This window comes from Pogonomyrmex barbatus, unplaced genomic scaffold (assembly GCF_055798465.1).
Source record: "Pogonomyrmex barbatus isolate J1 unplaced genomic scaffold, ASM5579846v1 scaffold1, whole genome shotgun sequence".
Classification (NCBI taxonomy): domain Eukaryota; kingdom Metazoa; phylum Arthropoda; class Insecta; order Hymenoptera; family Formicidae; genus Pogonomyrmex; species Pogonomyrmex barbatus.
The window spans coordinates 27,847,792-27,874,118 of NW_028297098.1; the positions used below are offsets into that span (position 1 = coordinate 27,847,792).

The 26,327-nt window shown below is 37.0% G+C and overlaps 4 protein-coding genes, 1 long non-coding RNA gene and 1 other non-coding gene across 15 annotated transcripts in view; 2 read left to right on the top strand and 4 right to left on the bottom strand.

Moving 5' to 3' along the window:
- The first annotated feature begins 202 nt into the window (after positions 1 to 202).
- Positions 203 to 6,438, top strand: Wdr24 (WD repeat domain 24). 10 transcript variants are annotated; one of them, XR_967890.2, is made up of 15 exons: positions 427 to 1,101; positions 1,486 to 1,713; positions 1,784 to 1,909; positions 2,144 to 2,260; positions 2,515 to 2,737; positions 2,876 to 3,089; positions 3,210 to 3,458; positions 3,542 to 3,702; positions 3,886 to 4,069; positions 4,149 to 4,317; positions 4,409 to 4,556; positions 4,644 to 5,148; positions 5,348 to 5,509; positions 5,783 to 5,990; positions 6,065 to 6,438. XR_967890.2 is itself a non-coding variant. In XM_089075728.1 (15 exons), the coding sequence occupies exons 3-14, from the start codon at positions 1,813 to 1,815 to the stop codon at positions 5,909 to 5,911; spliced, it is 2,358 nt and encodes a 785-aa protein (XP_088931854.1). In that variant the 5' UTR covers positions 427 to 1,101; positions 1,486 to 1,713; positions 1,784 to 1,812; the 3' UTR covers positions 5,912 to 5,958; positions 6,065 to 6,438. The 10 variants fall into 10 exon arrangements, 9 of the variants coding, with proteins under 9 accessions (XP_011637346.2, XP_011637344.2, XP_011637345.2 ...); XM_089075728.1 differs by having other exon boundaries at positions 5,783 to 5,958; XM_011639044.3 differs by lacking the exon at positions 427 to 1,101 and adding an exon at positions 203 to 338 and having other exon boundaries at positions 5,783 to 6,438.
- On the bottom strand, positions 2,727 to 3,398 carry LOC148938326 (uncharacterized). The gene is made up of 2 exons (XR_016139126.1): positions 3,257 to 3,398; positions 2,727 to 3,069 (listed from the first exon to the last, which is right to left on the bottom strand). It is a non-coding gene; the product is annotated as an uncharacterized LOC148938326 (long non-coding RNA).
- A 2,429-nt stretch (positions 6,439 to 8,867) lies between the features above and the next one.
- Positions 8,868 to 8,940, bottom strand: TRNAV-AAC (transfer RNA valine (anticodon AAC)). The gene has a single exon. It is a non-coding gene; the product is annotated as a tRNA-Val (tRNA).
- Positions 8,941 to 9,320: 380 nt separating this feature from the next.
- On the bottom strand, positions 9,321 to 10,499 carry RpL36 (ribosomal protein L36). The gene is made up of 4 exons (XM_011639040.3): positions 10,344 to 10,499; positions 10,028 to 10,154; positions 9,733 to 9,867; positions 9,321 to 9,457 (listed from the first exon to the last, which is right to left on the bottom strand). The coding sequence occupies exons 1-4, from the start codon at positions 10,397 to 10,399 to the stop codon at positions 9,374 to 9,376; spliced, it is 402 nt and encodes a 133-aa protein (XP_011637342.2). The 5' UTR covers positions 10,400 to 10,499; the 3' UTR covers positions 9,321 to 9,373.
- Positions 10,500 to 10,742: 243 nt separating this feature from the next.
- Positions 10,743 to 13,816, top strand: Non1 (nucleolar GTP-binding protein 1). Its single transcript, XM_011639039.3, has 9 exons — positions 10,743 to 11,046; positions 11,162 to 11,436; positions 11,508 to 11,745; positions 11,824 to 12,066; positions 12,136 to 12,390; positions 12,466 to 12,750; positions 12,826 to 13,104; positions 13,226 to 13,363; positions 13,594 to 13,816. The coding sequence occupies exons 1-9, from the start codon at positions 10,999 to 11,001 to the stop codon at positions 13,747 to 13,749; spliced, it is 1,917 nt and encodes a 638-aa protein (XP_011637341.2). The 5' UTR covers positions 10,743 to 10,998; the 3' UTR covers positions 13,750 to 13,816.
- A 1,537-nt stretch (positions 13,817 to 15,353) lies between these two features.
- Positions 15,354 to 26,327, bottom strand: part of mav (TGF-beta domain-containing family member maverick) — a 31,288-nt gene continuing 20,314 nt past the window's right edge. The window contains exons 2-3 of the mRNA XM_011639075.3: positions 25,890 to 26,010; positions 15,354 to 17,472 (exon numbers count right to left, since the gene is read on the bottom strand). Coding sequence (XP_011637377.2) covers positions 16,670 to 17,472; positions 25,890 to 26,010 — 924 coding nt within the window. The 3' untranslated portion in view covers positions 15,354 to 16,669. The remainder of the gene's footprint in view (positions 17,473 to 25,889; positions 26,011 to 26,327) is intronic.

Here is a 26,327-nt window from a genome sequence, read left to right on the forward strand (position 1 = left end):
TCAGGTTCGACGTTACCTCCCCTTTTACTGGCTGTCGCCACACTCGGAATCAGCGGACATACTTCTCGCACGGGTCGTCGTTCACCTCTTGTTTTCGTCGTCGTCGCCGCGCGAGACGTCGTTGTATCGTCAGCGAGGGCACCTCTCACATCAACATTCCCCGGACTACGGCCGCCACCATGTTGGAGTCGGAGTCGGAGCAGACGGACGGGACGAGCATATGGGCCAACGAGCTAACGAGCGGTGGCGAGACCTCACGGTCGATTCACACATAGCGTCTCGCAAGCGTCTCCATGTGACATCGAACTGCGTTCAGCAGAAAAAGCAATTTCGCAACAGTATGTAAGATTCTTCAATACGATTGGTTTATACATTTAGATCCATGAAGAACTAAGGGCAAAAACCAATCATATCGGGATTTTTACACAGTTGCAAAGCAACTACTGCTGGCAGCCATCCTCGAAGCGATGTGGCTATTGATTCGTGATTCCTCGACCGAGGAATTCTCTGGCCGCGGTGCCTTTCGTGGACTAATGTCCATCTCTGCAATTAACGTAGATTAACTTTAATTTTGTTTGTTCTGTATCTTTTTTCAATCTTTAAAACTAAAAGTAGATAAAGATTAATGAAATAGAAATGACATTAACCTCGCTCGCTTATCGAATCAATTTTCACTAATGGAGATTAACTTTTTCTTTTTTTTAATTTTAAGAATTAAAAATAAACAGAGATTAAAATTAATAGACATAAGTAATTAATAGAATAGATATAATTAAAAACGGATAAATTCAATTGAGAATAAAATTAATAGATAGTGATAGAAATGGACATAAATTCCTTAAATTCACATTAAGAGAAGAAAAACAAAATACAAAAGATTAAAAGTTTTTTGCATTGATAGCTATTAAACTTTGCCGCATTATTCCATTTTTTGCTGATTGACTAATTTTATTTTTTTCATATTTTGCTTTTCCTTTTTTGTTGTGAGTGTAACTGTACTCGACGTACTCGTGCAAGTTTTCTCAGCGCTTGTTTTTCCTGTTCGAATTCACATGTTGCATGACAATTCGGACGTTTGTCCGATGCGGCTTGGTTCCTGTTGTGCGTATTGTCTCGTTAAACAACTTAGTGTGATCTTAGTGCTATTTTATTCTGTGATCGTCACGATGTTACATTTGTAAATTATGATAATAATGTTTTAATTGCGATTAAATCTAATTGACTTAACTTGATGATAACTCTACCGGCAGAATCCCTTACAACGGACTTTCTAGCCATGCAATTTGTTGTTTCTAATAATCTTTTTTTATGTATTAATTAATAATTAATAATTATATTTCATTAATGAAATAGTTGATGAGTTATCTCTAATTAAATAAATTGAAACTCAGTCAGAATCATCTAGTTTCATTTACATACAAGCAAGACAAATAGAGTTATCAAACATTTCTATTACTCCTGTTTCTATGTTGGATTTTGTTTCAGATAGTTTCAGAATAGTGTCACAAGAATTACAAATATTCATGAAAGAAAAGAAGATAAAGGGAACCTGTTTAGGTAGTTGTACTTCTCATAATTGTCAAAGGTCAAACTTGACAAATATAAATTATGCATAAATGTCAAATGAACTATATTATGCATAACATCGTAATATGAACACCTGTGCCTTGGGCTCTATCCAAACTCAAATTCTAACCAGTAATTATAGATAAGGTACGAATTACATAACACTTTAATATATATTGCGATAATAATATATAATTATTAATTATTGTATTAATAGAATATTATTAATTGCAAGAAAGAAACATAATGACATCAAAAACAATATGTATTGCTCAAGAAGGTCCAGCGAATGCTTTAGCTCTTAATAAAGATAACAGTCAGGTTGTGATAGCTGGCCGCAATGGTATGTCTGTACAATATTATGTTAATTATAGTGGGGTGTATACTATAAAATAATTAGGATGCATGGATTATTGCAATTGCAATTCTTAATTGAAATGGATTGAAACATTTTATAATGTTATAATTATCTAGTATAATATTGTAATTTTTTATTATGACATTTTTTTTTAATAACGAAAAAAATTGATTTATGTTTTTTTAATATTGCGTGTATGAAAATTATATAATATTACAGTTTTCAAAATATTCACATTGCTGGAAGATAGATTTGAAGAAGCTTGTAATCTTCGTGTTGGCAAGAATTTGAACCTGAATTTTTCTTGCAATGATGTTGCCTGGAATCTTAATGATGGTAGTATAATACAACAATTGTGATATATATATATATATATATATTTAATATATCATTTATGTTATATCTTCTGTTAAAAAATTAGTGATATAAAAGATAGATACCAAAATTTTTTCTGACCTAACTTAAATTTTGTACACAATAGTTGTAGTCGTTTGTTTATTTATTCTTTTATTCTTTTAATTATTCTTTTTCTATCTCATGCTTATATATTAATGAACTATATTAATGTACTCTGATTATCATATTTATAGACCATATACTCGCGACTGCAGCAACGAATGGTGCAGTGGTATTATGGAATTTGAATAGACAATCTCGATCAAAACAGGATCATGTATTCGTGGATCATAAACGAACCGTGAATAAAGTAAGCTTTCATATGACAGAACCCATGTGGTTAATATCTGGTTCACAGGATGGTACTATGAAATGTTTTGATTTACGAATAAAAGAAGCCATCAAGACTTTTTATAGGTATTTTTACGTAGTAGCATAATGATAGTCTATGTAGTTATTAAATATAACATCAAAATTCCCTTTTTGATCTCTTAAGATTTGTTGTATTCGATAGATAATTATTAAATGATTATATACATTTATCTTTTGTCTTAGTAATACAGAATCTGTTAGAGATGTTCAATTTTGTCCACAACAACCTCATACTTTCGCTGCTGTGTCTGAAAATGGCCATGTACAGCAATGGGATATGAGAAAATCAGATCGTTATTTTCAACATTTTACCGCACATAGTGGCCCGATATTTGCTTGTGATTGGCATCCAGAAGCTACTTGGCTCGCTACGGCATCTAGAGACAAAACTATTAAAGTACTTTGTTTTCTCTGAATATTAATTAATAACTTCATTGAAGTATATATAATTATAAAACGAATATGTAGCGTATGGAATACATGATGACAATATTCATATTATTTTATAATTTTATAGGTTTGGGATTTATCATCTAAACCAAGTTGTGATTATACCATACATACTATAGCATCAGTGGGACGCATAAAATGGAGACCTCAGAAAAAATATCACATAGCCAGCTGTGCTCTAGTTGTTGATTGTAGCATAAATGTATGGGATATTCGTAGGCCGTATATTCCATTTGCGAGTTTCAATGAGCATAAAGATGTTCCCACTGGTGTGGCATGGAGAGGGAACCCACAATCATTTCTTTCAACAAGCAGAGTAATATTGCCATCTATTGGTCCTTTTTTATATTTACAATACGAAGCACGATTTTTATCTTTATGTTTTTTATTATATTTTAGGATTGTACTTTGTACCATCACGTTTTTGACGATGCAGTAAGACCAGCTAGTAAAGCAAATCCGCAGAGTGTTGCGATAAATCTAAAACATGACATTACATGCGCTTCTAAAGTGAAATATGAACCAGCAAGTATTACGAGACAATTAAGTAACATAATGAGGTAAGTATTTTGTTATATTGTGCCATATTAAAAATATTATGATTATGAAATAGAAAATAGAATAAACAAAATTATTATAAATCTTAAATGCTAATGCAAGCCATTAATATTAATAATCAACTTTTAATTTAAAAAACATGTTCTATATAAATGTTCTACAATCGATTTGATTTGTTTTTTTAGGAGGACACCTGTAACAAATGATGATGCTTTCTGTATGGCTTCAAGTGTAATGCACAGATTTCGCGGATGTATACGTCAACCGAGATGGTTTAAAATAGCTGCAGAAAATTATTTACTTTCCGGAAATTTTAGTGAAGCTTGCGATCACAATGCGCGTATTGCGTCTGATTTTGGCAATCATGTTGTAAGATACATTTTTACATATAAATAAGATTATTAAATACATTGTAATTGTACATATAATAATAATCTTATTTATATAGACTAGCAAAGCATGGCAAATCTTAAAAGTCATGTATACGGATCCGTTTGAGATACTTCAAAAAAGTGCACCCACGGCACCTAAAGAAGACATAGTCAATACATCAAATATAATACAAGGAGGAACAAAAAATTCTGGAATGGAACAATCAAATGCGAGTAAGCAATCAAGTAAGTAAAGCAAAAATATTGAACCATATATTCTATTATTGCCTCACTATTTATATTTGTGTAATTGCATACATTCTTTTATTTTTTTCAGGTCACGAACAGGATGCGAAATCTCTTCAGGGAGAAAATCCTACTGGCGCTGCCAGTGGCGGCGACGACGAGACTGAAACAGAAACCGAAGCGCCGGAGAATCAAAATATTTCGGGACCATCAACTAATACGGCTACTGTTCTGCCGAGGTATCATATATTTTCATTGTTATGTATTGTTTATTAATAAAATATGATTAAAATCGTAATTATATACTGTATATTGTCTAATCACAGGAGACCATTGCTTAGTGATATTCCTTCGACATCACGAGGCGATTTTATTTTTGGAGAAACTGAGTATGAACCTATGTCTTTAGAACATCCCAATGAAAGTAGACAAACAGTAATGCGAATGGAGGATGACGAATGGACCAAGGAATTGCAAAAGGAGGCTTTTCCTTTGCGGCATGAGATTAAGGATCGATCGCCACCTCCAGAACAATTTCCCAATCATCCTCCTGATCTCGGCGAAAATCCAGCTTCTGTTATAGTTGAAGATCAACCTCAGTTAGTAGTGCCGGTACTATCTAAGCCATTGCCCTTTGATTTTACGTCTCTAGTCTTGGAGGGGCTGCATTTTCATACAGTAATGAGAGATGTACAGACGACAGTGTCGATGCTTATAGTCCTGGGAGAAATAAGGAAAACGTTGAATATACCAATAGCTTTACAAGAACATTGGATCTTAGAATATTTAGATATGCTTGGTAAATTTAAGCTTTGGCATGTAGCTACACAGGTGCGTCTATAATTAAAGAATACATCGCGTAATCAATGATGTTTCTCACAATACTTTGCAAAAATGCAATATTGCAGAAATTTTATTTGATTATTACGTAATAAGATATGCATTTCTTTGTCGATGATTTTTATTCAGAAAATAGTAAATAGATTAGATAGAGTTAATGAATCAATTTAATGAAGAATCTTTTTGGCAGATAATACAATTAGCATGGATTCCTTCTATATCACAATTGAATCAACAATCAACTACAATACATGCATGTTGCGTAGCATGTACAAAATCGTTGCAACGATCTGCATGGTTGTGCGATCATTGTCATACTCCCGAACATGCTTTATGTTCTGTTTGTAATCAGGTGAGAGAAATCTAGCAAACTTAACTCTTTAACTTCTTGGAATATTTTGTAATTGTTCAAAGTGAGATAAACTCGAAGAAACAGATTCTAAAAATTATAATTATTCATATATACTAATATTCCAAAAATTTGATTGATTTATGGTATGAATAATAAAAAGAAAATGTGTGGATATCGATTGCAATTAATGATTTATTATGATAAAACAATTTTAGTGTAAAAAAATAATAAGATTGTAATACAATTATGTTTAATTTTATTATTTCTCTACAGGTTGTACGTGGTATTTACGTATGGTGTCAAGGCTGTGCACATGGAGGCCATATAAACCATATGAGAGAATGGTTTAATAATAATCGACAATGTCCTACTGGTTGTGGACATCTTTGCGAATATAATTGACAAGATACACTGACTTTGGCAATGAAATGGATATTTTTAAATAAAATGTAATATAAGAATATTATAACACAAATGCAATGTAAGGAATTCTGCACAAACTAATTTTTATATATACAGGATATCTGATTCATAATGTACATCGCTTATGTGCAGGTAGAGCGAATGAAACTGAGCAGAAAAGTCCTGTATCATTTTGCGATTTTCGCAATGACTTATTAATTATTAAAAATCATCGAGTGAGCGCGTATCCGCCCGGCCCGCCGACAAATTTCAAACATAGCGAAATGTTTAGAGATGCGATGAAATGTTTGAAGATGTGCATTATAAGAAGATGTTCTATCATTTGTAAACTTCACGTCTAAAGATCTTCGCGATTCTAGTATAAATGCGCATAATGTTAGGCAGTTATATCTCGCTGTATGTTTGGCATTTGTCATCTTGTATATATAAAAAAAACACATGTATGTTAAATAAAAATTTGTTTGACAAAAAAAATGATAAAGATAATAAATAAGAGATTAAACCTATGCGTTAAATTGCGAAAAATATCACCTTAGCTAAATATTTCTTGAATTAATTTAATATGTTAATTAATAGTTCAATTTAATTTATTTATTTAATATAAATTTAAAAATTGAATACGACCTCCTTTGCCTTCTTTCGCTATAGAGCACTTAAAAACATATCTAAAATTTAGTCCTGAAATTAATTGGACTGAAACTTTTGAAAAAGAAAGCTTTCATGATTGTTATATGGTAGAATTAAATAATTATTTTTTAAATTAATTGTTTGTGTACGCGTACATTTTATATATATGTATATAAGAATTAAAATTAATAATTATTAGTGATTTTTAACATTATTTATGTTACTGTATTTAATATTTTCATTTATGTATTAAATATTAAGTAAATATTAAGTATAAACTTTTTATTTCATTTTATATGTCAGATTAGATTAACGATAAAAACTTTCATTTAACTGGGAGAAAATTCTCATGTTATTTTTGCAAATTGAATAGGAAAATTGATATGTGCAAAGACATATAAAGTTTATATTGATTTTAAAATTATATATTTTAAAATTAATTTATTAAAATACAATTATATATCTGTTATAAAATATACACAATTGGATAGGAAGGATAAACGCACAGTGGTAAGTTTTCGCAATAATTACCAGAATGGCATAAAAATCGTTCAAGAATGCGTCACTAAATAATTGAAACGATAATTATCCATGAATTATGAAATAATAATCTTTGGAATAATTAAACTCTTATGCAACTAACAAATTACGCTAAGGTGTGTAGTCTAAGAAAAAAGAACGGACAATAAAAATTATTTTGTCATACAGTAAATTGCACGCGAGACATCCCGGTTCTAAATTTAAATACACATTATTATGCCAAAATCAAAAAATATAAAAGTATAAAAGCGAACTACTACATCTCATAACATCAGTCTTCTAATATTTATACACAATTAAAGATATAACATTATATATAAATCACTTTCTTTCTAAATTATCTTTGTCTTCTTTTCTCTCATTCTCAGTAGTGAAACAAGACATTAGAAATACGTGTCTATCGTCGAAATATGTGCCTCTCCATTTTCCGAAAAATCATGAAAGTTATGAGGATAACATGATGAGGTAGGAGGTTACAAGAAGTGGTACAATTTAAATTTGGCGCCCTGCAGATAATAAAGTAAATTATATTACCGGCGGCAATCGGTAAAATAGATAGCAAATTTGTGCTGTTCGAAATTATCGACATAGCTTGTGCCATCCCTTATAACCTCCTATCTTATTATGTTATCCTAATAACTTTTACGATTTTTCGAAGGTATCGAGAGACACGTGTCCCAACTCTCTCGGTATCTTCTTGTCTAAATAATCTTGTAGAAAGAAAAGGAAAGAAAACGAGAAAGAAAGGAAAAGATAAATTTACATAAATTTAAATATCTTTTAAAGCGTTGTGTAAAATAAAATAATGCCTAATGTAACGTGTAAATATGTATATAAATATTATGTAACTATTATTTTATTGTTTCAAAATTGATAACAATTTAATTCAATTTTCTCAATAAGAGCAGATAACAATTACGAAATAACAAAATCATATAAGTTCAGTAATATATATAATTATATAATTATATAATTATATAAATTTATTGAACCAAAATATAGAGATTTATATTGTTTATAATTAAAAAATGTGTTTTTTTAAATATTTTTTTTAGATCATGAGCCATGAGAATACTAATTATATTGGCAGTTTTAGCTGTGCTCGGCGTGCGCAGAACTAGACACGAGATTACGGCCAGTGAGTATTGTGCATTTATATATATATAATGCATATTTGTTATAATTAAAAGAATTATAGTACTTCTCAAATCGATTCAAAATATTTTGAAATACAATTAATTAAATTTTTTATTTGTATATTACAGCGTCGTGAAACTGAAATAAAAGTCGAAACCGAAGTTGAACTAGGGAAATCTCAATCGAATACTAAGCCGATGCCTTATTCATAAACCAAATATATATTTATTATTCAAAAAAAATTATATATTAAGGAAAGTCTACTGATTAATCTATATACTTTATTTTAGCGTCGAAACACGAAAATCGGAGCTAGACCAACACACAGACCTAATCCAGATTCTCAATCGCCTCATCCGGTAATTCATTATGTATTTATTATTACTTACTAAACATGATATTTTTTCTTAACTCGAATATATATTTAAAAAATCTTTTATTTGCATTTTTTGTTGCAGCATTTTCGATGTGAAGTTCAAGTTGAAGCACAATGCCTGGTAGACATGATGTACGCACAGAAAATTAATGAAATAAAAAAAAGAATCGATTTCACATAAGAACCTTAATAATCTTAATAAGAAAAATTGCAATTATTATGCTTGAAAAATATTAATTTAATAAAAAAAAAATATGTTTCCGCCCGGGATCGAACCGGGGACCTTCCGCGTGTTAGGCGGATGTGATAACCACTACACCACGGAAACTGCTTGTGAGGAGTGATACAATTTTGATTCATGTAACTAATATGTTTAAAATTTTAATAAATTATACTTTATCATTTTTTGTGTTTAAAATGAATAAACTTAATGTAGTTATAATAAACTAGCTTTAAATATAACCAATATACAGATTATTTTATCTTATACCAGTTAATCATTCTTTAATCACAGTAAAGCAAGCAGTTTTATTATATTCTATCACTAAAAATTGTTTCTATTAATTTAAAGATGCCACATTTTATGCATTCAAATAATATACAATCAAAATAAACAAACGCGAGTTGTAAAAATAAAACAGTGCTTGCATAATTTATTTGAGTTAGAAAGGAGTGGAGTATTTTAAATATTATAATTTCTGAATGATATATTCTGTTGAGATATTTATTATATAACGGTTTACAATTTTTTTAAAAAATAATTAATGATGAGCAGCTTTCCTCATCTGTACCAAGATGTTTCCAAGCTCTTCTCGCTTCCTCTTAGCACGAATGTGTGTACCCAACTAGAAAATAAAAGAAAATTATATTAATCTTATTTTAAAATCTTAATCAAAATACTCGAGAATCTCTGTATTAAAATAAATTTTTTGCTTTACAACATCAATCACTCCTAAGACAAAGAATAAACATTTTTTTGAAAATATCAAAATCTTTTAAATCCCTTCGCTATGTTTCTTATTCAATCTTATATATTAATCCATGAAACATAATGTGAAATATCATAAAACTGGACAAAGTAAGGTTATTAAATTCTTAAAAATTACAGAAAGATGTTTACCCTTCTTTTCAAAAATTTCAACGCGCGCTTGTCCTTGGACACTTTCAGCAACTCCATAGCACGCTTCTCATAAGGTGCATGTCCTGTGACCTCCCGAATCAAGTCTCTTACAAATTTACTGTGCTTAGTTTGCTTCTGCAACGAGAAATTAACATTTTCATTACAACGTGCGAGAAAATAAATAGCTTCTACTCCTTGTATAATAAATCGTGTTTCTCCATTTCATTAATTATAGAAACACAACGTGTGTATAAAAACAATAAGAGAGGTTATACATCCTCTGCAATAAACTCACTCCTTTCAACCTGGATGGTCGCAAGCAGACGGTCTTCTCCTTCTCGGATTTGCTCTTTGCTACACGGATTTTAGTCGTTTTGTGGCCCTTGTCAAGGCCGACGGCCAATTCGTATCTCGGAGCCATCCTGCAGACAGAGATTGGTTTCTTAGGTTATCTTTTAATACAAACGTTCGTTTAAGTTGAACACGCGCAATTTTCGTTCGATGTAACAGATTACAAGTTTAACTTGAATGCTGGAAGAAATATGTCGCGCAAATTTCTCCGATCGTGAACGGATCGCGACAATATTTTAAGATTCGAAAATTTCGCTAACCTTAGCGGCAGACGTGCATACGACGAAAGAACGGCGTTCTGGATTTTGGCTTCCATGCGCACGCATGCGCAGTACGAGACCTCGTGCTCCGGACATCGCGCAACGCAGAAAATAATTCCATGCCACAAAGATCCGTAAATGATTATCCATGAATAATTGCATAAATTTTATAGTTTAATATAATGATCTGTTTAATATAATGAAAATTGATGTAGATATCAAAAAGCTATCATTTCACATTACTTTTCTCTAAAGTGGAATTTCTTGACGCAGCTCCGAAGAATAAATATATATTAATAATATATATTAATAATTAATTTAAATATTAACAATTTGATTATATCTCTTTTCCATTGATAATTTTCTTCGGAATTTTCTTCGGATAATTTTTACGATTTTTGTGAAAGACATGCGTTTTGTTCAGCGGAAGTAGTCGGAAATATCTCATTTCCGTTCCGAGTGAAAGATACGCAAGCCTGACTTTTCTCTGGAGTTTGCAACCTCAAATAGAACACGTGTGAGCAAATGAAGTGATATTGAAGGTGAGGAGCGTGCTTTTTCTCTCCTCCAGTACCTTTAATATTTATTAAGAAGAAAGGAAAAGAGGAAAGAATTTAATTGATTGCTTTTCTGACGCGGGAAACAAACGGAAAAAATGGGTTTGTACAATTTCAAGAAAATCGCGGTTGTTCCAACTGCAAAGGTTAGTTACATACATTTTTTTTTTATTATCTATTGTTTTATATATTTATATAATTTTATATTTAATATTTTCTGGCAAAACTAGTAGAGTAATGACATTTATCTTTTTTCTGCAGGAATTCATTGATATAATCCTCTCAAAGACACAACGGAAGACACCGACTGTTATTCACAAGCATTATAAGATCACGAGGATACGCTCTTTCTACATGCGGAAAATTAAATTCACTCAGCAAAGTTTTCATGATAAATTATCCAGCATAATACAAGAATTTCCTAAGCTAGATGACATTCATCCCTTCTATGCTGATTTGATGAATGTCTTATATGATAAGGATCACTATAAACTGGCCCTTGGACAAATAAATACCGCTAGGCATTTAATTGACAAGTAAGAAGATGGTGATTTATGTGTAATATATAAATAAAATCAATATGTAAGGTTTACATGTTTTATTATAGTGTGGCGAAAGATTATGTTCGTCTTTTAAAGTACGGAGATTCGTTATATCGATGTAAGCAACTAAAGAAAGCTGGTTTGGGTCGAATGGCCACCATTATGAAAAGACAAGCAGCTAATCTGACATATCTCGAACAAGTCCGTCAACACTTGGCTCGATTGCCAAGTATAGATCCTTATACACGCACGATAATTATTTGTGGTTTCCCAAACGTTGGCAAGAGCAGTTTTATTAACAAAGTAAGTGATATTTAATGATTATTTTAATTATTTTGCATACACAATGTGTTAGTTAATTATTTGTAATTTAATTTGTAGATTACTCGAGCTGATGTAGAGGTTCAACCATATGCATTCACAACAAAATCTTTGTATGTGGGACATACTGATTACAAATACTTGAGATGGCAGGTGATTGATACACCTGGAATATTAGATCATCCACTGGAACAGAGAAATGTCATAGAAATGCAGGCAGTTACTGCTCTTGCTCATTTACGAGCCGCCGTGCTTTATTTCTGCGACTTGTCAGAGCAATGTGGTCATACTTTGGAAGAACAGGTGAACCATGGGAGACAATATAATATTCTTTTTAATGTAACATTAATAATAATTATTTTGTTCATATAGGTAAAATTATTTGAATCTATAAAACCCTTATTCGCAAACAAACCTCTGATAATAGTCATGAACAAAGCGGATATTGTACGTTTAGATGAATTATCCCCAGAGAAAAGAGCTGTTCTGAAAGTATTAGAGGATGATGCAAACATACCTGTGCTAGAGATGAGCACTGTTACTGATTTCGGTGTGATGGAAGTGAAATTGGAGGCTTGCGAGCGACTTCTGGCCTTCAGAGTCGATCAGAAGATTAAGACTAAGAGGGTGATTTTTCTGACATTCTTTCTACTTTAGAAAATTTGACATGCAATTATAAAATACAATTTATAATAATTACAGGTGGAAGGGGTTCTTAACCAATTGCATCTTGCTCAACCAACAAGAATAGATCCTAATCGCATTCCATGTATACCGGAAATCATTTTAAAAAAGAAGCAGGCTGCTGCGCAGAAAATGGAAAGAAAACGCAAACTAGAAAGGGAGATAGAGGAGGAGATGGGAGATGATTATGTGCTTGATCTAAAGAAGAATTACGATATCGAGGGAGATCAGAAGTATGACATTATCCCAGAGATATGGGAAGGTCATAATATAGCGGATTACATAGATCCAGACATATTTGAAGTTAGTATACATTTTAGTCTTACAAGTTGATGTATCGTGGCAAAATGCTACATTTTTTATGCCATTTTTTTCCAGAAATTGAATAATCTGGAAAAAGAAGAGCAATTGAGGGAGCAGGCCGGCTTCTACGATTACAAAATACCAGAGTTGTCGGAAACAATGCGTGAGATTGGAGAATTGGCGAAACAGATTCGCGAAAAGAAGTTCATTATGAAGGAAGAGGCGAGAATATTAAAGGCTTCCACAAAACCAGTCATGCCGCGTACAGCTGCAGCTAAGACCCGTGACCGATCGGTCGCGAAACTGAAAGAGCAGATGGAAGATATGGGTGTGAGCGTGGAAGATACTGAAAATGTAAGTGTTATATGAATGTTATATTGTTTTTAAGAAAATAGTTTATTACCTATATTGTATTATTAATTCGTTATATTTCGGAATATTATATTTAATTTTATCATATGTTAATTACAATTAGGCGCACTTCAAAAAATCAAGAACACGGTCCAGATCTCGCTCAGAACCTGCTAGAAAACGCATGCGTATAGAATCAACGTCGCGTGCCCGCAGTGTCTCGAAACCACCTCGCGATGAAATGGGTGTTAAAGATGTAGTGGTAAGTTAGAAACAAATATTTTAAAGCAATGATTTTATCTTATTTCTAAAAATTCAGAAAATTAATCTTAAATTGAAAAAATAAACTTTAGACTGATTTAATTTCTTTAGTGAAAATTATTGTTACGCTTATTGATTTTTAATTATTTTCTATTTTATATAAAATGTATTAAATCTATTCATGTGATAAAAAAACAGAAACGTATCATTTTTCTTGCATCTTTATTACAGATGAAGACAAAACTAAAGACAATAGCACACAAGGCATTGAAGAAGAAGGTAGCCAAGAAAGGTCTTAAGGGTGAAGCTGATCGTTTTATCGGTAATAAGATGCCGAAACACTTATTCTCCGGCAAAAGGGGAATCGGTAAAACGAGCAGGAGATAAACTTTTCATTTATATCTCGTTTGTCACGTTTCTTAATTTATATTGTGTACTTTTGTGTATATACACAAGAAGAAACCGTTGTCTTTGTAAAAGTATAATTTTCAATACAGACCATACTTACGATGTCACCATGGAATATTTTATTCACCGACGCTCGAATACTGTCGCTGACCGATTAATATTTGATTTATGATCAGTAATGGGATTATATATGTAGCTTGTGAATGGATTCGCGCCTCAATCCATTAAAACAGAATGCGAAGACCGCTCTTCTGTCTCTTAGTCCGTTATCGGTTGTTAAATAAACATCTCCGATTTGAGAATAGTATTTTTGTGACGGTCCGATGTGACATGAATGCGTATAGTTGCATAATGCACACAAGGTAACCTTCGAACTCGAATGGGGTAAGCAGCAGCGTCACGCTCAATGAAACTTTATTGCTGTCGTGGCGAGATAACCCGTCGCGCTGTGCTGGTAGATTTCACATTATATTCTATTCATAAAATGCATTATAACGCAGATTTCTCCACTCGAGACAATTTTATAGCTGTATAATTATATAAATAATAAAGATAAATAGAAAATCAATAAATCTTTCAACGCTCAAGATATATTTCGTCTTAATTTTATCATTATAAATATTATTTCAGGCTTAATTCTTAAGACATTGAATTAAAACTTGAAAAATTATGAAAACGGTTTTCTTTGATATTTTTAAAAATAAAAATTAAAATATTTCTAATTTTGCATGATTTCCTTAAATAAATAATAAATAAATAGTATAATTAAATATCAGCATAAAATAATAAGAAAATAGAAAAAGTAGAGCCTTTTTTTTATTGAAAACTCAAATTATAATAGTTGATATATAATAGTTATTAATTTTGCGCGGATTTTGTATGTTAGATTTTTTATTAGTATTACAGATTAGTATTTCCGAACATCTCAGTTCTCCAATGAGAGAAATTAATATAGAAATATAAGAAAAAAATTCTGGTTGGTATTTTGTAAAAAAATTTTTCAAAATTCGCGCCGTTTCCGAAATAAGTATGCGTTACTTCTTTCAAATCGTGTCCTCCTGGTATCTTGAACTTAGCTACAGAATTTAAATATCTGAATTATATCTTTTTGGTGGGAAATTTGAATCGCGTAACCTCTTATAACTTCTTGTCTCATCATGTTTCTCTAATAACTTTGACGATTTTTCGAGTGTAGCGAAAGACGCATATTCCAACTTATTCTATCCTTTGTCGACTCGATAATTAATCCGACTTTCCAGAGAAGCTGTAAATTAATAAATTTAGAAAAAAAGTTTAATTAATTGATTAAATAATTAATTTAATAAATGTAGAAAATATGTTAAATGTATTATTGAAATTTTAAAACATGTATTTTCTCAAGAAAAAAGAATAATAGGATAAAAAGAACACATCTTTTACAAAAAAAAATTCTAAAAAATAAATAAGATATTATAAAACTTAGATATTTTAAATAAACTTTTATCCTAATAAAAATTTTATTTGAGATTGTGTTATTAAGATATTAATTAAATATAAATTTGGAAAATTATGGAAAGTAACGGTTCTCTACAAGACAAACTCCGTTTTCGTTTTAATTAATAATTTATTTAGACACTAACACGCGGTAGGAAATGAAAGAGAAATGAGCGCGTTCTTTTATTGAAAACTGATAGATCATATATTTAAGACTTCGCTATAAATGGATCTCCATCAAACATCTTGTTGACAATCGAGAGATTAAATGGGACAGGAATAAGGGAATAAGTTGGTGGAAGGGCGCCGCTGGTGATTAATTAGAATATAATTTACAATATAGTGCGCATACCAATGAGGCGTCATTAATTTTTATACAATTCGCTATATCGGCGCGTAGATCATAATTTCTCTTCATTCTTGTCGCGCGCTCAATAAATATACGGTGCACGTTACTTTGTAGTTAAAATGCGAATATTATTATCTCACGGATAGAGCTCGAAACGCTCACGCATGCATATGGAAATTATGTGCGGCGATAATCGATTAGCGCGGATCTCATGGAAAAACGCATTAAAATTTTTACAAGAATGCAACGCGATCGTTACGTTGCATTCGGGAACGGCGGAGGGCGGGGGGGAGGGAGTAGGGCGGAGGAGGACAGGGGATCGAGAGATTTACTCGAGAGATTCTAGTCGTAATACTCTATAGGAACTAACAAAACCTTGATATAAAACAGGTCCGGTAGAGCGAAGACTTTAGCTTGTTTGTCATGATTATGTTAATAGACATCGACCCGCTCGTTTCGCAAAAGTCTACGTGGTGATAATAAATTAACAGATAGAGGATATGCGTTATAGATACATAATGACGTTATGGCGTTTCGTACGAGGAGACGCTCACCGGCTAAAAGATCGACCGATCATCATTGACGTTGCTGCTGACGTCAACATGATTCCATAACGACTTCTCTTTAGCCTGGTCAGAATAGAGAATGTCCTAATAATATAAAATACGATCGCTATTTAATAAGGAATATAATGACAAGTAAATATCGTTAGTATCACAGTCAATGCGAGACCCCGGACGAGTTCCAAGGGTCTGAGTGTTCGGTGATGCGTCGGATCGTCCAAGTTATACGAGCTTGAAAAAAAAAAAGAGGGGAGAAAATGATGGAAGTCTGAAAAAGTCGGAAATCCTAAAGTCGAACGACTGTGTAAGCTCGAACGACTGTGTATTTTTTTTACTTTCGTTCACGTCGATATATTAATATTATTAGTGTGTTTTAACGCGATGACGTGTGTGGCATCACCGAACCGCAATTCGGACGATTCTTTGGTGAGTCCTCGGCCATGGTAGACTGTTTCTCTCTCTCTCTCTCTCTCTCTCTCTCTCTCTCTCTCTCTCTTTCTCTCTCTTATCTTCTTCACGAACAGGCGCACTCCAACACCTGGATATTCTTCCAGTAGGACACCTTCAGCTGCGTCGTGTCGTTTTCGTCGAAGTAGACGATCATCAGCTGATCGAGTTTGCTGGGCGCGCAGCACGGCTTCGGCACCCTCTTTCGGTCCTCCTTCCACAGCAGACTCTGCAGCAGGGCGTGATGGTGCGCTGGATTGTAACGGGGCGGGCAACGACCCTTGCAGTAGCCGGCGTCGAAGCCCTTCGGGTACACGATGAACTCAAAGCCCTTCAGATCCTTGAACATCACCGTCAGCTCGTGCCGGCAGCACTTCTTGTTGTTCTCGCCCTTGCACTTGGTGCGCCGGCCCTTGTGCAGCGGCATCAGTTCTTCGGGGGTGGATCTCTTCCTCCTGCCGCCGGGCTCCGACGTGGTGAACACGTTCAGCGTCGCGTGAGAGACGACACGCCGCGCCGGCTGGCCGTCGTGGAGGAACTCCAGCTCGAGACCGTGGTTCTCTAGGCCGCGCTCGAGCCAGTTCACGGCCGCCTCGGTGGAGTCCAACTCCAGCCACCGGGTGCCCGTCGGCTCACCCTGCGGGATCCCGCGCCGCAGCAGGAGACGCCGGGTGACCGGCGTGCGGAGATAAATCAGCGCCTCGAGCTCGCGCGGACGCTGATGATCACCTTGAAGAAGGAATCTCAGGGACGCGTGATCGACCGTGACGTCCTCCGCGTCGCCGGAAACCGCAACGGGGAAATACAGGGAGTGACGTTGGTACCCTCCCCTCCGGCCGATGCTGAAGCTCGACCCGTTCCCCGAATGTTCTGCAACAAGAAACGCAAAGGTCGCTGATGAGTATATCATTATGTAAATGAAGAGTAAATGGAAAATTCGTCTTGTTCATCGAGATTCTTTCTCGATGAACATAGTTAGTGTGATATGGACGAATTTACGTGCGGCCATTAGCGAATTCTAATTACGATAGAACGTCGCGTAAATGTATAATATAAGAGATATTAGTTACGTATTATTAAAATGATAAATTGTCTTTGACATTTACGTAGAGAGAAGATGTTAATATTATTAATAGAATATAATGTGTCGTGTAATAATATAGCAGCGTGTAATGGCACTATCGCCTCAACAAAATGTAATTAATTATTAACGAAGAATGTTATACGTTACACAATATCGCTATTGAAGCGATACCTGAAACGAATGGGAGATAACAGATTCTAGTCCTTGCGGGATATTACCTATTAATTGGTAGCGGAGGGGAAAAACTCTGAATCCATTTTGGTTGCAATTGAATTCTCGCAACAATGACACGGAAGACTGCGCAGAAGTTTTGCTTGTAATCGTGACTCAGTTTTGCTCTGTCATCATTGTCAACGTGGCGTTTGTGCCTCTATGCACACACATATAAACGCACACACCTTAAGATTTACAGATTATATTCATGGTAAATTTAGAGCCATGGCGGACAACAGATCGCCTATCGTCTACCTCTTTACACCGCCGCAATAGGAACAAATCTTTTCGTGACCCTTAGACAAAACCAGACTACCGTGAATCAATTTAAATTCAATTTGATGACGTGTGAACTGACGTTTTATCACTATATCGCTCCAGTTTTTTTTTTCTTGCGCAAACAAACCAAAGTCATGGAGAATCTTCAGTATTTGATATTTATAGTCACATATGTTTCGAAAAGAATTTTTCCCTAAGTCATACGTGAATTTACATTCGCGCGTGAAATTCATTTCTAACAATTTATTGAAATTCTAAGAATTTATTATAATTAAAATAATATTGTATATTTTAATAAAATTAATGGCCGACATTGTAAAAATAAATTCGTGCGATCGATACAACTGCCGGGTGCTTGAGCTCAAATTTGAACAAAACCGCGAGTTTACGACTAACAGACAGGAGGGTTTGCCGGAGTTTTAAAGTATGAAGTCGCATTATACATAAATGACAGGAACTGTTGAATTCCCGCCGGCCGATGCGACGCGCGTTGTCACAATTGTCTCACGCGTATTTACGGATGCGTTAGATGCACGCTCCGCGACCGCGACGAGCATCGCTGCTCCGGGCCGGGGATCATCACTATTCGCCCACGCCGAGTATATTGGCAGAAGGATTCTCGCGAATCGCCGGATGGATACTCGTCGCGCATAAACAAACAGAACCCGCGATCTGAGTCACAAAACAGTATTCGGCCTTCCGACAAAATCGACCGCGGCACGTAAAACGCCGATCTCGCCATTTGCGAAACAACCTGCGAGATGATTTTAGGCGAACGCCCCTAAATTTAATCCCCTTTGACTTCATGTTCAGCTCGATGGAAGCCGAAATCAACGCGATTCGTTCCTCAATTAAATATATAAATAATTTATTTGTTTATTACTCTGTGCCGCGTAACATTCCTCCGCTTCCGTTTCGTGCAGAATTCGGGACGCTTTGAATTTCAATTTAACAATGACGATCCACTTTATTCTAGAGAAAAGGAAAAAAAAGAAAGAAAAGGAAAAATGTCATTTTCTATCCGCAATATGTTACTTCTTCTCAAAATATTGTCAGAAGAATTGGTCGCGCGCCAATGTCGTAAATATCCCCGAACGAACATACTAATAACCGAGATTGCTCAAAGGAAGAATAAAGAATTTGTAAATCGCTCGTTTCGGCGGCTGTAAAAGTCACGTTCGGAGAGAAGAAAAGAGCGCGAGAATCGAATCCGTGAAAGAGAGATAAATTCTTCGGAGAGAGAGAGAGAGAGAGAGAGAGAGAGAGAGAGAGAGAGGGGGAGGGAGAAAGAGGGAAAATCCAGCTCCGATCGGTCGGAATTCTCTTGCCCTCTCCGCTCCTCCTTTTCACTCTCGGAGCTGATTAAGTTTAATTTATGGGACTCGTGAGATTCCGTAAGAGAACTCGCGTGGCCATTAATTATTCGAGGCATCAGCGGCCACACACCGTTTTTCCGAGCTTGTCGTCCAGTGGTCGGCGCCGATATTACGAGTGTCACCATGACGCTTGTAAGGATAAGGATTTAGACAGGAAGAAACGCTTCGCCGCTTCAAAAGGGAAAGGTCTTTAAAGATCTTTGTGCATCGGCGTGAAAAAGGGAGGCGTGATGTACTTTTCTCAGGACGGAACGGATGCGATTGCGCCACTTTTTCGTTCAAAACAATTCTACGCGCGCGTTATTATCTGGTTTATCTTGCCACTTAAATTTACAACTGTAGTGATTAGGTGTTATCTCGATAATACTCAGGGATACGAGAAAGGAAACAAAAGATCCGAGGAGCGAGGGCTCCGTTTGCTTTATCTCGAGACAACACGCGTGTGACACAACCGGCTCTAGCTTGTCGACAATTTCTCTCTCACGTGAAATTCTTTAAATAAACCGTGAGAATAGACGATCGACAGTACATTGAGAAAGAAAAGGAGAGAGAATATTGTGGAAAACAATGTTTATCCTCCTCGGAATTTGCGTTTCATTCGAAATTTCGCGAACTATCGATCGACAGCTCTTTTTCGGATCCATATCAGTTTTCTCTCGCCGTTTGACTGCATTTTAGTCAGAATTTGCGATTGTTCACCATGTTATTCAATGACGATAATTATGTGTAAAAATGCCGAGAAATTGGACGGTGCACGAACATAGGTCCGAGCTCTTTTATGGTTCGCCGCATGCTCAGAATGCGTCACTGATTAACGCTTTTATTTATGGGACGTCGCGCATACAGGGGGTGGGAGGGGGGATACGAGAGAGGAAACTGCCGACTCTTCTGAAGAAAATTCGTGACATCGAGCTACTTTTAGGGGCCGACATATTTCCCGGTTATCACGTTCCTCGTATAACTTATATCCGACGACAGGCCAACGCACCGCATTGTTTCACGCTCGGTAGAATCGTACATTTTCAAGTTTTCTCTCTCTCCTCTCTTTTTCTGTTTGTTTCTCGCGGCGCCACGGGATCCTCTGCTTTTAGAGAGCAACACTTAATCCTTCGTCTACCGAGTATTTCTGCAAATAGATCCACGTCTATTTCTCGCAAGTTTTCTCACGTGACTGGATGAAAAATAGGATCTTGTAAACGTTTGATACACACGCGCGGAATATCCGCAGAAAACCGCCGGATGTTCTCTCGCTATAGATTCCTCTGCTAATTTGGAGTCGATTTTCTTTTCTTTTCAAAGAGAAAGATCGTTGTTTATCGTAGCTTTACATGTTTGTAATTGCGTCTCCATAACGAATTATAATTCTACAATTAAATTTAATTTAATTATACATAAAAATATAATTAAATTAAATAGAATTATAAAATAATTAAATAGAAACTATATATAAAAAACGTACATAAAAATCCGTAGAAATAATAATTAAACAAATCACGCGTTTATTATCAAAATCAACAAATGCGGAGCTTCAATAAATGTAGAATCAACTTATGTGGCTGCAAACTGAATTTTCCGGATCAATCGCTCTAATTCTTCTTAAAGACGTTTTCCAGTGATCATGTTCGAATAACACGACGTGCATCCCGCGTGTTTCGGTGAAATCGCCAGTTTGTTTTTTTGAGCCACGGCGCAACGAAAGATCTACTTTTAGAGAGAGAGAGAGAGAGAGAGAGAGAGAGAGAGAGAGAGAGAGAGAGAGAGAGAGAGAGAGAGAGAGAGAGGGGTGGTAGATACTTTTAAAGTTGCGTTTGATGCATATCACACGAATGGCAATAGCTCGATTTTTTTATCGTAAAAACAACGCTATTCTGTCAATTATTTGTTCATTAATTAGACGTAAATGTTTATAAAACATATAGATTACAGTATTGAATATAATCGTCTCGATTGATAGACAAATTCGTTCATTAACTCTAGAAGTACTGAGCTGCCACTTTTGATCTTTTCTATTTTTTATTACTGACTTTATTCTAAAATATCAGAGCAAAAAAATTTTAAGATCTTAATATCGGAAAAATATTAATTTATTAAATAAAAAACAGTAAAAGACAACGGCTTGCTATTTCTAATTATGCGATATTGCATTTATTTATAGTGATTTTTTTCAATTCGGTGTTATTTGCAATACAGAAACTTATTATTTTACAATCCTTTTCTCATTGCAACATTCAGTTATAATTAATTCTCATTTTCATTCGTCATATCCTAAAATAAATTAAAGGAATTTCCTCAAAACTGTCCAAACTGAATCCATTATAATGGTGTTTCTCGTTATTCCATTATCTTTGTTAACACCTCCGCAAACAAGAATTCCAGACGCGCGAAAAGCGACCGCAAATACCGAGCGAATACAAGGGGGAGAATGCGCGAATACAAGGCGTCCATTCCGCGAACAATTCCTGAGTAAATGGATTTCTATATTCGGGGGATTACTCGGGCGTTTTCCCGAGAATCCGTCAATTTTGGAAGCACCTGGGAGAGCGGAACGGGAGACGTCGCGCGCCACGGATGCCGAGGGTTGACGACGCGCGTCTCGCGCATCGGCGGTTTCATTCAATCAACCCCGGCCTCGGGTCCGGCCTGATGAATCGCGAGCAATACGCCCGAAGACGGACTCGCGTGGCCCGCTTGGCGTTTGACCAGATATTGGCGCAAAATAACCGGGCGATAAAGCGCCCAGGCATCCATGGAATCCGGACGATCTCTGCCGTAACGTTCCGCGCCGGGGCGGCGAGGGCGGCGCGGGTGTTGCCCCGCGCGTATATGGCACCCTCGTCACCCGACGAGAATTCGACGGGGGAGGAGGCGGAATCGGGCGAGGGCGGGAGGAGAGAGGGGGGAGGGGCGATATTACCCCAAATAGCATCCGCGTGCGGCCGTCAATCGCCGGTCGGCATGCCGTGCGCTTATTATAGGCCCTATCACACGACGGCACGCACCGAAAATAAACCGTCCACGTGCCGTCCGCGATTTACGCGCAGGTGACCCTCCGGCCCGCGCCGCGGACGCGGGATTTCCCCGAAATCGCGCCCGGAAACTGGAATCCGATCAACAGCGTCGTTAACGCGAGTTAACTTGGGAAGAGCGCGCGAGTGCGCGGCCAAACGCGGGACACGTAATCGGGAAGCGATTCGGGATTGAGATCTTGACCAAACGTTGTTATTGAATTTTCTATCTATCTAGAATAGAAGACGAAACATCTCCTGCGGGAGAAATCGCGGGAGGATTCTTGATCTCGTTTGGCAGTGCCGCATATGGTGCCATATGAGATCTATAAACGTGGGATGTGTAAACTCGAAGGTCTGATGAAGAGACATCAGTCCGATGGATTGGAATTAAAGAGATGACTTTCTAACAGTCTAATTCGATTGATATCAAAATTAGAATAAAACTGAAAAGGTGCCGCCTTATTCATTGGTACGTTAAAGTGGCGCTCAAAAATAAGCTCTGGCCGATGATACGGCATATATTTTTAGACTAGAAAATCCAGAATTAGACCGATCGATCTGACATTCTGTAATACTACGAGGAATAACCGGTGGCATCTGCATCTTGATGCCCCACTTTTAGCTGGCGCCACTCTTCGTAGAATCGGAATCGTTGACATTTTCGAGGCTGTGCTAACAGAGTATAGAGAACTCGGTCGGGGAACTCTGTGGCTGTCCCATAAATTTAAAACTCCCGTAGACCAGCTCGAGCTGAATCTCTCCCCTTTCATTAATTTTTTGCGCATCATTCGGGCTAATAGCCGCGACTAATAAGTACTCGGCGCGAGTACCCTTGATACTTGGAGGTAATTGAAATAAATCTCGAGCGGTTCAAGAGGTCGGAGCAGAAGAGGAGCGGAGACGGGAGAGGGGCGCGCTCTCCTCAAGATCCTTCGGCGTATCTTCGCTACGGCGACGTCTCGCGGATAAAGCAAGGCAGACTACTTCTTGTTGCCGCGCGATGTGTTTCTGCCCCGGCGATTCGTTCTTATTGCATTCGGGAACTCGTCGTTCGGCATTCCGCCGCGGTCGGAATTTCTATTTCATAATAACAGCCGTGCACACACGAACGGGGCCCATCGTGCGTGCACGCGCGCGCGCGCTTCGGAGAGAGGCCAGCTATCGAGAGAGTCCTCCTCCTCCTCCCCCTCCTCCTCCTCCTCCTCCTCCTTTTCATCTTCTGCTTTGCGCACCTCTAGCCTTTGCGCTGTCGGTGTATAGACAAGTATCCACTTCAGACTGGTTTCGACTCGACGGACGGACAGACAGACGAACGGACTCGAGCCCACTCATGGTGTAGCGTGTGTACGTGTTGTGTGCGGTCCCAGCGTAAAACCGCGCGCACACCAACGGTGGTGGTCGTCCGGACCCGTCCGGTCTCGTCCGTCCAGATGCGTGCCGACTTTTATCTCTTTGACCCACTATTTTCAGGGCGGCGGTAATTGAGCGGAGTCGCGCGCCGACGAGCCGCCGCTCGTCGGATTCATTAGCGGGATCCACGTCTTAATTTGTCGGCCGTCGGGGAAACGCACGTCTCGCTCGGATTTCGCGAATCTGACACGGCCGGCAGACCGCTCCAGATCACTCCAAATAGTCGCGCCGCGAGCAAGTCAACTCGTCGTTCTGTATCGTGGATAAATTCTGTATCGAGAATAATTTAAAATCGCGTACTTACAGCAATTAATGCATCGTGTCGTTAATACCTCCGCGATTGATATTTCGAATCTTGCGATAAATTTATATATAATGCAACGCGGAATCGATTTCTAATGAATAAATATTAACAGTTTTTAATAACAATTTGAAAAACAGATTTAAGATTTTTCTATTTCTAATAATTCATAAAATATTGATGTTAATCACACACCGGTCGAGTTAGTCCGGAATGAATACATAAAAAATACATGAATTATGCACATGTGATTTAAATGCGATAAAGTGCGATTGAATGCGACGTCGTGCTGTAACACGGCGATCCACTATCGGTTCGGACGAGTTCGATTTCGAGCTTCTCAGAGTCGACAACCTCGGAGCGTCATAAATGTTACACCTCGCGCGTATCGGCCTCTTCAATCACGAGACGTCGTCGACGGCTCGACGACGGTGCCTTTTCAGCGAGCTATTAAATTCCGCTCGCTCTTTTCGCGAAGTCGGCGAAGTATTTTTCCTCTCTCGGCCACGCCGCAAGAGAAATTAGGTGGACGGCCAATAATAGCGCGCGTATATTTTCCTAGTATCCTTGAAGAAACACGCTTTTAGATCTCGCTTCCGGCAAGCTTCTTTTTCCTCCTGCCGCGAGGAGAACTCCCGTCGTGCGCGCGAAATCGGCGCGATCGATCGTCCGTCCCGATATCGATAGCCCTATGCCGAACCGCGTTCTCCGTTTCGCGAAATCGCGAAATTCCCCTGACACTATCGCTACGACTGCAACGCGGAACGGGACGAGTCATCGGGGCATTGCGGAAAAATTTCTCGAGCTCGCTGAGTCGACGTCGAGTTCGTCGACTTCAGGAAAAGTAAATATTATCCCGCACGGCGCTTCTCCTCGTTTCTCTTCCCCGGCAAGGAGGTATCCCGTTTCAAGCCGTTTTCCTTCCTCGAGGCGCGACTTTTATTGTCCATCCTTGAACGATCGATCGCCGGCATCGTCGTCTCTCGCGAAACCGAACCGAACACCGTCACCGCGGCGGATCTGAATGCGTTCCGCGCGACGGTGACGTATCGACAGGCCGCGACGGAAAACTGCATCGTTACATCTTCCTCTCTCCCCTATCCCTTTCCACCGCCACCCATAACCTCGTTTTCGCATTTGTTTTTTGTTGTTAGATACGCGAATGTGCGTGTACGTGAGGTGTTTCGCGCACGTAACACGTCTGGTCTCCGCATCGCGCATGAGCGAATCTAATTCGTGGAAGAGGCGAAAGAATGCAAGATTCAATTAATCACAATCGGCCGATGATTATAGATACTATACTCTCAGTTTTTTTTTCCTCTTGTAAGTCTATTTCTATAATCAGTTATCAGATTGAAATTAAAAAATAATATGTTATAAGATTTTAATGATTCAACTTCGTTCTTTCTTCGGAAAAGCATGTTTTTTTTAAATTGATGCAGCAAATAAGAGATGTCAATACTACGATAAAATTATTCAACAAAAAATAAATAGCGATTTATTATCGGCGTATTACAAACGAAAATTCGCATAAAATAAAGACACAAATGCTCTTTGGCGTGAAAGTCGCGAATCCGACTTTCAGCTTGAAATTAAGGGATGGATTAAGGTCTTACCCGCAGCTTGGAATACATGGAGGTCCCGCCGCGTTCTAAGTTTCTGTCCGTCGTGTGACAGCTGCACTTGTTTCAGGTACTCTCTGTGCGCTCTCTCGTACTCGGCCTGGCTCACGTTCGCCTGGAAACAAAACGCCATAATGGCTTCCTTAAAGCCTCATCATCGGCTCAGAAACGGCCGCTTACGTAACGTTGCGTGTATAATAGCGGCAGGACAATTACAACGCACATACACGGCGAATAAAGTAACTACCGGAAGCGCGTTTTCGCTTCTTGGAATTGTTACAGATAGAAATTTATAGATGCGTCTTTGCGTTCGCTCAGCTCTTATCTCCATTAAGAATAAGGCATCACTTAAATATCAGTAAGATATAAAAAAAAAAAAGAGAGAGAGAAAATAAAGCGCAGATATATAAAATAAAATGCGTGAAATGTTGA

Coding starts and splice junctions, on each gene's coding strand:
- Wdr24 (XM_011639044.3), top strand. CDS start 1,813: ATGACATCAAAAACAATATGTATTGCTCAAGAAGGTCCAGCGAATGCT. Junction 1,910..2,143: donor TGTGATAGCTGGCCGCAATG/GTATGTCTGTAC, acceptor ATAATATTACAG/TTTTCAAAATATTCACATTG. Junction 3,703..3,885: donor CAATTAAGTAACATAATGAG/GTAAGTATTTTG, acceptor TTGTTTTTTTAG/GAGGACACCTGTAACAAATG.
- RpL36 (XM_011639040.3), bottom strand. CDS start 10,399: ATGGAAGCCAAAATCCAGAACGCCGTTCTTTCGTCGTATGCACGTCTG. Junction 10,155..10,343: donor TATGCACGTCTGCCGCTAAG/GTTAGCGAAATT, acceptor CTCTGTCTGCAG/GATGGCTCCGAGATACGAAT. Junction 9,458..9,732: donor TGAAATTTTTGAAAAGAAGG/GTAAACATCTTT, acceptor TTTATTTTCTAG/TTGGGTACACACATTCGTGC.
- Non1 (XM_011639039.3), top strand. CDS start 10,999: ATGGGTTTGTACAATTTCAAGAAAATCGCGGTTGTTCCAACTGCAAAG. Junction 12,391..12,465: donor AGAAGATTAAGACTAAGAGG/GTGATTTTTCTG, acceptor TAATAATTACAG/GTGGAAGGGGTTCTTAACCA. Junction 13,105..13,225: donor GCGTGGAAGATACTGAAAAT/GTAAGTGTTATA, acceptor AATTACAATTAG/GCGCACTTCAAAAAATCAAG.